General features: G+C 29.2%; 1 protein-coding gene across 1 annotated transcript; it reads right to left on the bottom strand.

Annotated features, from left to right (window-relative positions):
- Positions 1 to 24: 24 nt before the first annotated feature.
- garnet (adaptor-related protein complex 3, delta 1 subunit-like garnet) lies at positions 25 to 12,262 on the bottom strand. The gene is made up of 25 exons (XM_065363436.1): positions 11,949 to 12,262; positions 11,712 to 11,807; positions 11,507 to 11,635; positions 11,298 to 11,438; positions 11,090 to 11,219; positions 10,882 to 11,021; positions 10,736 to 10,809; positions 7,274 to 7,323; positions 7,153 to 7,202; positions 7,027 to 7,075; positions 6,811 to 6,956; positions 6,583 to 6,731; positions 6,284 to 6,508; positions 6,052 to 6,202; positions 5,758 to 5,975; positions 5,514 to 5,685; positions 5,268 to 5,394; positions 1,836 to 2,088; positions 1,665 to 1,740; positions 1,396 to 1,561; positions 1,144 to 1,316; positions 914 to 1,060; positions 693 to 830; positions 439 to 603; positions 25 to 359 (listed from the first exon to the last, which is right to left on the bottom strand). Exons 1-25 carry the CDS (start codon positions 12,042 to 12,044, stop codon positions 144 to 146), a joined length of 3,477 nt encoding a protein of 1,158 aa, XP_065219508.1. The 5' UTR covers positions 12,045 to 12,262; the 3' UTR covers positions 25 to 143.
- Between the last annotated feature and the right edge of the window lie 33 nt (positions 12,263 to 12,295).

The following is a 12,295-nucleotide window of genomic DNA, read 5'->3' as shown; positions in this document are numbered from 1 at the left end:
AAAAAAAACAAAATACACGACGAATGTTTTGGAAAAAAAAATACATTTTTAATATTATACCATCGTAATAACATACAACTTGTAAATGGAAAATAAGTAACAATGATAGAAAAGAGTTTAAATTGATATCTACTGTACAACGGTCAAAGAGAAAATAAAGGTTTAATCTCTTTGAAGAAATTCTTCAGTAAACTCTCCGAGTTGCACTTGGCATCTAGAATAATGGTTCGTTGTTTCGGTTCCAATTTCAACAAGAAACATAAATGAAGACCGGAAGACGTGCTTCCGTATAGTGAGGCTGTATCTTGTATTCTTTCTAGTAACACTAATCGACACCGTCTACACAGCACGTCAACCACCTAATGAGCAAAAATGTTTACACAATTATCTCATTTTGAATTATTCAATGTACAAATTACAATTTCACGATAAGTTTACCTCGTTGAAATCATCGCAAGGTAAACAAAGAGACGAATCATAAGTAAGCTGCCCGCTGGCGATCAAGTCGGCGTATGGTTCGGTCGGAGGCGTTGCCAGTAATAACGAAGTAACCGGAATTTTCAGCTTCAGTTCCATTTCGTCTCGTTTGAAAGAATCGTTCACCTAAAATAAAATATGACAGATTAATATTCTGAGTAAATTATATCGTGTAATCGTAAATAGCAGCTGGTTTCTTTTTTTTGGATACTTACAGAAGCAGAATACGATAACACAGCAAAAACTTTATGAGCTTTTGTAATGTTGCGAACTTTGAAATGTAATTTAATTTCGTCGTTGGTTTGCGAAGATAATTCAAAAGGTAGTTTAATCTTGGTTAAAGGATCGCCTTCCTGCAATCGAGATTTCGAAAAAAAATTAAATACATAATAAAATAATGGGGGGGGGGATGCTAGATTTGATCTCAATTTGCTACCTTGCTGACTAGTTGAATGTTGGAAGCATCGGATACGCTTAATTGGATATCTTTAACGTGTAAACTATTATGAGACGTTGATATATTTTTCAACCGTACGAATACAGTGATCACGTTATCTTGTACAGGTGATTCGATCGTATAATCCTGTCGAAAATAAAAAAATTCGCGAGTAATGAAACTTTTCAACTACCAATCGAATTGTTGAGAGGATTTTTTTTTCAACGTACCACGTATAGAACTTTGTTCTTGGCAGCTTTAACGTATGGATATGAATTAGGGGCGAAAGTTTGTTGCGCTGAATTGCACGCTAGGATTTCCTTAGATGGGGTTGATATACCGGAAGCTTCTTCGTAACCGTCTTTCAGCATCAGTAGATCGAAGCTTTCGTCGACTTTTGCAGCTGAAACGAGAATAGGAATGGAATAAATATGGAGGTAGAAGATACTGAATGAGCTAGAGAGAATACGAGTATCGCGTACCTGTCTTCGATTTACTCTTCTTTTGCTTGGTATCGTCGACGGCGTCGTGTTTCTTCTTTTTATTCTTCTTCTTGGATTTCGTCTTCGAACCGCTGCTGGGCTTGGAATCAACGACTTGGTAATCGTTGCGTAATAAATCGCCTGTATGATTGTTTTCGTCGTTTTCCTGATTCAACGAGAACAAAAAAAAATTAAGAAACTTTCAAAGTTAACATTTTGAGGATTTCTCAAGAAATGAATGATCAAAAAAATTGAAGATAAAATCTTACTTGAACAGAAGACCGTTTCTTCGTCTTGGATTTCTCTTTTTTAGACGACGAAAATGATGCGATATCATTCAAAGGCCTAATAAAATTATTTATAATTATGTAATTAAAAATCAGTCCAAATGGAAATAAAAATAAATGTCGAATTTACGAAACACATATAAATGTACTAACTCTTCCAAATCGATATCCAGAGCAGCATGAGGATCATTGAGATCACGATGGTCGTCAGTATCTCCTTCGGAATCCTCAGCGCCCTCGGGCATTTCTCCTCGACCTCTGTTTACTACGACATCGGGTTGTTCTTCGACATCGATTTCTTCGTCTTCTTCGTTAATGTCTTTTCTGCGTTTCTTTTTCTTGGTTTTTTCCTTCAGTTTATTCTTTTTAGATTTCTGCGTTAGGTATTTATCCGATGACGCTAATCCTGCATGGAACAGAAATTAATATTTATTGAGTTGGGAGCGAAAGAAGGTCGAGGTGGTATTGCTTTCTAGTTGGGTTAGTTTAATTTTAATATTTTTCATTTTATTCAAGTTTTATTACGTCATGTATTTCAGTTTCATTTTGTTTCAATTTTCAAATGTAGGTACTTGAAATTGATTTTGATTTTTTGTTCGTTTTCATTTTTTTATTTTAATTTTCCATTTCAATTCTATTTTTATTTTTATTTGGATCAATTTAAATTTTGTTTTCTGTTCTAATTCAATTTTTTTTATTCGACTCAATTCATTTTTTCATCAATTATAATTTTAATGATTTTTTTTTCAATTTTTATTTTTAATTTCAATACGACTTTTCTTATTTTTTTATTTTGTTTTCTCTTCGAATTTAATTTTTTTTTGTTTAACTCGATTCATTTTTTCATCAATTATAATTTTTATATATATATTTTTTCATTTTCATTTTTCATTTCAACTTATTTCAATTTTTCATTTGAATAACATTTTTATACTCAAAAATATGTGTTTTAGATTTGATTTTTCATTCTAACTAATCCTAATTTTATTTTTATTTATTACGTACTTTAAATTATTTTGTATTTATAATCATATTTTCAAATTTTTATTCAAATTCAATTTTTTTAAAAATAATTCAGTTCAAATTATTCAAATTCTTATCGAATTTTTCCACGTTAATTTTGATTTTTGATTCTATTTTCTGTTTGATCTGATTTTTATCCATTATTCTTAATTTCTTAATGATGTTTTTTATTTTTTTTTATTGCATTTAAATGATTTTTCATTTGTAATTTTTTCTTCGTTTTTCAATTTAATTCAATTTTCAATTTTCATTTCATCAGGTTACATTTTCTCATTTTCATTAAATTTTGAATTTCATTTTGAAAATTTCTTCAGATTTTATTTTTCATATTATTTAATATTATTAATCAATATTTTCTAAATTGATTTAGAATTCATTTTTTAGTTCGTTTTAAATGTTATATCTCCTTTTAATCACTTTTTATTATTTATTTAATCCAACTTGAACATTTTGAATTACGTAATTAAAATTTAATTTTTCATTTCAATCTGAATCTTTTTTTTTTTTTTTTTTTTTTTTTTTTAATTATTTTTCAATGCAATTTTCATAATTTAAAAATCCAACTATTTTTGATTTCATATTAGCAAATTAATTTTAATTTCTGTTGGTAATTGTTTTCCATTTAAAACGATTTTTGATTTTATATGAGTTTTTATGGCCAATTTCCTAATTTTTTTTGTACCTATTTGACGCTCGAATTAGATTTCCAATTTTTGTGTTTCGAAGAAATTCAATTATTTAAAATCGATTTTTAATTTTAATTTAATGTTTGCATTTAACTTTATTCCAATTTTTACACTTCAAATAATTCAAACTAGTAATAAATTGAATTGAATTTTTTATTTTTAATTATTTCATTTTATTTATTATTTTTCCAAATTCAAATGTCATTTTCTTTTATAAATTTGCATTTTTTCTCCAGTGCAATTTATACTTTTATTTTTCATTTTAAATCAAATAATTTTATTTCAAGTTTTCAACTAAATTTTTAAAAATCAACTTGAGTTGATTCTTTTTCTAGATGAAATTTATTAATTTTTTCACAAAATTAAATCTTTACGAATCAAATGAATCAGATCTTTTTATTTTGATCTGTCTCTTTGTAATTTGATTATTAATATACCTAATATCAATTTTTTTTTCAAGTACATTTAATCTAATTTTTATATGATTTTTTTTTTTTTTGACAAGACAAGACATTTATTTTCAAAGTGCTTACAACACAAGAATATTTTGGTTTTAAAAGCACGTATACTATTTTTTGAAAAATTAAACTAGATGGAGTAAATTATCATTTTTGATTAACTTAATAATATTATTAAAATTTAATTTATTATCAATGAATTTGTTTAAATCATCTTTTAGATTTTGAAGGTTTAAAAAGGGGCAAACAATCAAGTGTTTATTGTTTTTAAATTTTCCTTTTTAGTCCGTTTCAATTATTTAAAAATCATTGATTTTAAAGATTTTTTCTCCAAATTTTACCTACTTTTGGAAATTTAATTCAAGTTTAATATTTCAATTTTCTTATGTAATTTGAATCGATTTGAAATAGAAAAGTTGAATTGAAATAAAAATTGAATTTGAATATTGACATATGAAATCTGAAATACGAAAATCAAACCAAACTAAAAAATTTAAATCCATTTAAAAAATGGAAATCGAATCGAAACAAAAAATTAATCAGAAAAATAACATTTTTGAATTATTTTTTTGAAATAAAAATAGAATCAAAAAACCAAATAAAAATCAGATTGAATTAACATGGGAAAAAATTGGTCGGTATTTTTCATTTTAATGTACTTTTTATAATTAGGTATATCATTTAATATTTCTAAATAAATTTTGTTCCAATTTTTCATTTTATTTTTATTTCACTTTCTTCTCATCTTTTAATCCCAATTTTTTCACATTTCATTATGCATTTGAATTTCATTTTTCTGATTTTTCTATTGATTTTTCAATATAATTTTCAATTTTTATTCATCACTTCATTTATTTACTTTTTACTTTTTTTTTAAAAAATATTTTTCACAGATTTATTCTACAATTTTTTTTAGTGGAATTAATTCCTAAATTTTTTTTCACTGAATCCAATCTTTTACTTTCATTTTCAATTCTTCGATTTATAGCGATTTTCATTATTACTTGTAATAATTTTATTTTCATTTTTTAGCTCATTAATTTTCATATTTTAAGTATTGAATTTTCAAATTTCAAATTAATTTAGATTCAATTTTTTTTTAAATTAATTTTTTTCATTTTACTATTCAATTTTAATAATAAATTAAATTAGAACTCTTTTTCAAATTCAAATTTCAACTAAATTCTTCAAAATTAGAGCTGATTATTCACTCACGCTTTCAATTTAGTTTCAATTTTATTTCGTTATTTTATTTTAAATCACTTCTTATGTTTCAAAAATGATTCGACTTAATTTCCTCATATTACAAAAGAGCAAAAATACATGAACTGGCAAATGATCATAAAATGATCTCTAATTCATCCCAACACAGGTTCATCTTTACAATATTAGATAAATAAAAATGATTTTTACGCCACCTGGAATAACATTCGAAGTATTCGTAACCGTGTTATTAACTAACGCATTATCTACTGTTTTTTCGCTGATATCTTGTTTCAAATAATGCGGATTATTCTCCTGTTCCAATTTACGAGCTTTTCTCATCTGCGAAAAAGTACACAAATCGTAAATTACACGAGCAATTGAACAAACATAACAACATCGCCGTTGCACGACATAATTTACGCATATTTTTTTATCGTAATTCGAAAAATTTCCGTTACTTTTTCTAATTCCTCTTCAGTTGGTTCGTAGTCGTATTTATTCTGCTGTTCTTCTTTTTCTTGATCGTATTTTAAAAATATATTAGGAGCGTCTTCGTCGTCGTACTGTTCGTCTTCGCTTTCAGCAGATGACGACGATGGCGGATCATTGATCCATTCGTCAAGATCCAATCTACGTAACCGAACGATTAATTTATAGCGGATTGGCACCCCTTGGGTATTTAAATTTAGTAGCAAAGCTTACCCTTCGGGTACTTGAACTTTACGCTGAGCTTTAGGAGCGACCGGGTTCAATTCGCCGTTAAATAATTGACTCAGTTCTTCCAAAATTTGAGTATTGCCTTCGGCAATTTCTTCTTTAATTAGTTGTACTAAATGTAAAGCGGAACTGGCTCGTTCTTGTACTTCAAGATCACCACTGGAGACGAATTGCGGTAACTTGTTGCATATTGTTTCACAGATCTGTAAAAAGACAACCATCAAAATAAAAAAATTTCTCTTCGTAAATGAAAAAAGATCTTTAGTTCGAGTATTTTACTTCGACTCCTTCTTCTGCGGGTTCGTTTTTAAGAATGATGCTCAAAATCTTCAATATATTCTGCACGTAAACCGATTGAATATGATTCGGTAACGAATTCACTTTACCACTCAACATAGCCAATAACGTAGCCTTCGGATTTGTCAATTCTCTGCGTAAATCGAAACGAAATATAAATTAAAAACTAACGAATACGATCGTCGAGTAAAAATATTCTCGAGACGGAACTAACGTTGCGTATTCTCCGCAAATCCACGCAGCTGCGTACAACACGTCGACCATTTTAGAGCTCGGTTGAGTCAACACGTGGGCATTTTCAAGCAACAGTGCCATTTGTTCGACGGCGAATTTCCTAATAGCTTGGACACGTATGGCTACATCTAGCATTTGATGAGCGACCAAGGCTCCATGTTGGGTGCTATCCATTCTGGTCAATTCTACCAATACACTTATATACCTGAATGAAAAAAAAACAATAAATTTACACGATGAAATACAAATATTTTCGAAATAAAAATTCCACTAGTGTACCATTCGAAGTTGGTAATGAATTGATAATTATTCTGAGAACAAATATCGATTATTTTCGAAAGCAGTTCGTCTCTGTATAAAGTTCCTTCGGCTTTATCCATATGAACCATTAGTTTTTTCACGATCTCCATTAATGTTTTTTTGGAAACCTGGAATGAACATTTTTTTAAATCAATTAAAATTCTGTTCGTTTCAGTTCATTGTTGTGAAATTTTACCCAAGATTTACCATTCCGTAGAGAAGATCGAGAGCACGTAATCGAATAGACTCATCTTTATCATCCAAACACTGCATAATTAAATCTTTATGAGACTGGACGGTTTTCGGATGAGTTTTGAGAATTTTCGACATCGCCAACAATCCCAAATATTTCACTGAAACCGAACATTTTCAATTAGAATATTAGAAATGCGAATTTAAGTAGAGAGAAAACTCTGTACTGACAATTCTGATCGGAATCTTCGATTAAAATTCGTAATTTTTGGACGCAAAGCTGAAATAAAAAGAAGTACAATGTTTAAAATTGATACTAAATTTCTTCGATATGATTTGAAAGAGTTATCAGTATACCTGGACGCTGGCGCTGTGATTGGGTAGGGCAGATGATATCGAAATAAGAACTGGAATGAAAAAAAAAATTAATTGAGTAATAATTTTATAGACAGTTCACACAAAATGATCAAATACTCACCAGCGATGACTGTATTGATGCATTCGTACAACAAGGACATGGCAGAAGTACTAAAAAAATGAAAAAAAAACTCATTCAAAACAAAAATTAAAAAAAAAATACAAATCATTAAATTTAAACAGACAATTTTTCAAAAGAAAAAAAAAAGTTGACAGAGTTTTTAGAACCAGGATAGCTCCCACAATAGAAATAATTTCAAAAAAAAAAAAAGAAGGCAAGAGACAGTTCGAAAAAACACAAAACACACACTGATAGCCCCCAAGAATTTAATTTAAACATACTTCATTCGTACATAGAAAAAATTGATACTCTTTGCTCGGTAACCCGAATTACTTGGCCTCTACAAAGAAAACGCCAGTAAATATCCTAATTGTAGAAATAAAATACGTGTCAACTTGACTCAATCGTTGTTAGTCTACATTCCAACTGGCAAAATCAAATTTGGCTGGAATTTTTGCAACCCAAGAAATTCAGTTGGATTTTTTGTAAATGTAGGTAAAAAAATCAAAATGAAAAATAATCGTGAAAAATTCAATTGATTCCAAAAAAATATTTTTTAAGCACTTTTCTAAAGAATTTAGAGCGTAAAATTGAGTGCCGAAATTTAATTTAAAAAATTCAATTATTTGGCTGAAAATATTTTTTGAGCAATTTTGAAAAATTTTAAGCTCCAAATAAAATTGTGCCACGATTTTCAGAATTTTTGAAAAAGTGTCATGTAACATATCAAAAAATGTCAAAATTTTGTAAAAAATTCAAATATTCCGACAAAAATATTTTTTGAGCATTTCTGAAGAATTTTGAGCTTAAAATTAGATGATGCGTGATTTTTGGAATTTTTGAAATATTCCATAGAAAATATTTTTTGAGCACTTTAGAAGGATTTCAAACCCAAAATTGGGTCATGATTTTTGGGATTTTTGAAATATTTTGCCGGAAATACTTTTTAAGCATTTTTGAAGAATTTTGGGCCCAAAATTGGGCCATGATTTTCGGAATTGTTGAAAAAGTGTCATGTAACATATCAAAAAATGTCAAAATTTTGTAAAAAATTCAAATATTCCGACAAAAATATTTTTTGAGCATTTCTGAACAATTTTGAGCTTAAAATTAGATGATTAAGATGATGCATGATTTTTGGAATTTTTGAAATATTTCATAGAAAATATTTTTTGAGCACTTTAGAAGGATTTCAAACCCAAAATTGGGTCATGATTTTTATGATTTTTGAAATATTTTGCCGGAAATATTTTTTAAGCATTTTTGAAGAATTTTGGGCCCAAAATTGTACCATGATTTTCAGAATTGTTGAAAAAGTGTCATGTAACATATCAAAAAAGGTCAAAATTTTGTAAAAAATTCAAATATTCCGACAAAAATATTTTTGAGCAGTTCTGAAGAATTTTTAACTTAAAATTAGATATGCATAATATTGCATGATTTTTGGAACTTTTGAAATATTTCATAGAAAATATTTTTTGAGCACCTTAGAAGGATTTCAAACCCAAAATTGGTGCATGATTTTTGGGGTTTTTAAAATATTTTGCCGGAAATATTTTTTAAGCATTTTTGAAGAATTTTGGGCCCAAAATTGTACCATGATTTTCAGAATTGTTGAAAAAGTGTCATGTAACATATCAAAAAAGGTCAAAATTTTGTAAAAAATTCAAATATTTCGACAAAAATATTTTTTGAGCATTTCTGAACAATTTTGAGCTTAAAATTAGATGATGCATGATTTTTGGAATTTTTGAAATATTTCATAGAAAATATTTTTTGAGCACTTTAGAAGGATTTTAACCCCAAAATTGGTGCATGATTTTAGGGGTTTTTGAAATATTTTTTAAGCATTTTAGAAGAATTTTACGCCCAAAATTGGGCCATGATTCTCGGAATTTTTGAAAAATTCTCATACGACCTATCAAAATGGATTAAAATTTAGTGAAAAATTTCCTTGTTTCGTAGACAATATTTTTTGACGACTTTTAAAGAGTTTTGGGCCCAAAGTTGATCATCAAAATTTTTTTAAAGCACATTCGAATAATCATGAGCTGAAAATCGAATTTTTAAATCAGGTTTTCGAAAAGAGTGCCGTACGAATAATTAAAATGGGTTAAAATTTCAGCAGAAAAACACAAATTTCAGTGAAAAACTTTTTATAGTGCTTTTGAATAATTTTTAGCCCAAACTAAGGTCATTATTTTTGAGATTTTAGAGGGGAAAAAATGTCATAAAACCTATCAAAATGGGTCAATTTTTCGCAAAAATTTTCAAATAATATTTCGACAAAAATATTTTTTGTGCATTTTTGAAGAATAATGATTTACGAGATTTTTGAAAAATGTGTCTTGCATTTCATCAAAATAAGAAGAAATTTTGACCAAAAAAAAATCAACAATTTCTACTACAATTTTTTGAAGCTATTTTGAATAATTTCTGGCCTAAAATTGGCTGATGATTTTCGGGGTTTCTTAAAAGTTAAAAGGCATTTCGACAGAAAAACAGAAATTCTCATCAAAACTTGGTTTGAGCACTTTTGGAAGTATTTTGAGCATAAACTGGTAGAGGAAGAGGGGGGGGGGATTATTTGCAGGATTTATAAAGAGCGATAGGAATTTGAATATTTCGACAAAAATGTTTTTCGGGCATTTTGAAGAATTTTGAGCTCGAAATTGGAGCATGATTTTCAAAATTTTTGAAAAAGGTGTCACGAGAACTACGAAAATGGGTTAAAATCTGAGCAGTGAGCAGGCAAACAAATTCTTTTTGAGATTTCTGAATCAAAATGGATTACAATTTCAGGGGGAAAAAAATCAACAATTTATATTAAAACTTTTTTCGAACATTTTTGAAAAATTGTACTTGAAAATTTTCATGACCACCTCGAAAATTGACTCAATTTTGAGCTTAAAATTCTTCAAAGTACTCAAAAAAAAAAGTAATTTTTGTTTTGATGCGAAATTTCAACTCACTTTGATTCGTTTCATGACATTTTTTCAAAAATTCCGAAAATCAATACCCAAATTTCAGCTTAAAATTATTCAAAAGTGCTCCAACAAAGATCAGACAGTCCAATTCTTGTATTTCTGTTGAAATTTCAACCCATTTTGATTGATCGCTGGACACTTTTTCAAAAATCTCGTACATCATGAGCCAATTTTGGGCTCAAAAAACATTTTTTTCAAAATATTTGAATTTTTCGCGAAATTTTAACTCATTTTGATAGGTTGCAAGGTCACTTTTGAATAATTTTACAAGTTCATATTTTTACTCGAAACTGGAGGGGGCAAAATTGAACGTTTTTAGGGTCCGTTTCCTACTACGAATTTTTGGAGCTGCGAAAATTCAAATGAACCGAACAAATTTTGCCAATTGGACTACAGATTATGTAGATAACGTCGAGTTAAATTAAAGAAATACTGTACAATAATAATTGATCATTTTCAATATCACCATCCTCACCTATGAATGAGATTGGTCAAAGGTTCGATGAGCTTTTTACCGAGACGAGGCTCCAAAGGGGTCAAAGCTCCGAACTGAAAAAATACAATAAATTTCAATAAAACAAACGTAATAAAAATCTTCGATAATTAATCCCGTTACATTACCAATTTAATGATTTTAATCAGCATCCAGTTATTGGTCGACGTAGTCATCAATTTAAAAAATATAGGCGCCAAGCTAAGATAATTTTTAGGATTTTTCCTGGCTAACTCGCATATCACATTTACAGCAGCCGATTGTACGCCTGAAAAATCATCACTGGTAAAAAAGATCCGGTAATCATCGTATTACGTACATGATTTAGCATCTAACCTTGATCAGGATCTTCTAGTTTCTCCTTGAGGCGAGGAAACGCCGGCCTCAAGGCTTCGGGAAAGCGTAAAAATACTTTATACATCATTAGCACCGCCTTCTTACGAAGATACGGTTTCGTAGACGTCAACTACAACAAAACAATGGCATAAATTTAGCTTTTCATTCGCATTAAATGGAGTTTCATTAATATGGGAGGGTTTCTTACCAACGTCATTATATCGTTAGCAAGATCTCTGGCTAAATCGGCGCTAATAAAACACGACAGTGCTGAGAGAGCTACTCCAGCATCGTACTGATTCTGGCTATTTAAATCTTTCCTAATCATATTCGTAGTCAACATGAGAAGCTGTAAACAAATCGGTGATTAAACAAAGAGGTTTATTCAGGTCGTTCGAGTGTGTTAAGAATATTTACCTCGGTGTCAGCATGAAAGCTTTGAGATGATGCGAGGTAACCAATACGCTTGTAAGTAAACTTGGAACAGCTCATTACTTCTATAACGTTGAATCCGGCCCAACTGATATCGTAACCCAGCATTTGTAACTGAACAATACAATAAAATCGCGATTAAAAATCATTTCACGGTTGATATCCATCGTCAAAGGTTTCATTTCCTTACATATGTGAGTTTAGCAACAGCAGTTGCTTTAACAGACATGTTCTCCTGGCGCAGTTCTTGCTTGATTTCTTCGATACATTGCGCGATGTATTTCGCCTAAAGTGCAAACATAACATTTCAGACGCGATAAATAAGAATTTTACGTAGGGCTTATCAAGATAATGATAAACATACAGCGACCATTTTCGCCCAATATTTAGTACTATTTTTAAATTAAACAATATGGCAGATATTTACTTCATTATCTTTGTTGTTTCTGATACCGCGGACCAGATCTGTTAAATTTTTATCGAACATTCTCTCCAAATTGCCACGAACTTTTTTCAGTGCCATGTCAGCTGGAAACTGTATATCATTTATTCGAAAATACCTTCAATATGTGGTTTATATTTCACCATTCTTCGACTCCGAAGGAGTTCTATATCGTGAGAACACTCGAATAACTGTAAAATACCATTAACTACGACATTTTACTACTTAAAAATAATTTTTTAAAACCATAATAACTTTTTTCTTCTACGTTATCGAAGAAATAAAAGAGGAAAATGAAAACACACAAGATGACACCATTTTGCCAAGTTTGC

This window comes from Planococcus citri, chromosome 4, assembly GCF_950023065.1.
Source record: "Planococcus citri chromosome 4, ihPlaCitr1.1, whole genome shotgun sequence".
In the NCBI taxonomy this organism is placed as follows: Eukaryota; Metazoa; Arthropoda; class Insecta; order Hemiptera; family Pseudococcidae; genus Planococcus; species Planococcus citri.
Note: the sequence above shows the minus strand (reverse complement) of the source record. Positions and strands in the feature narration are given on the sequence as shown.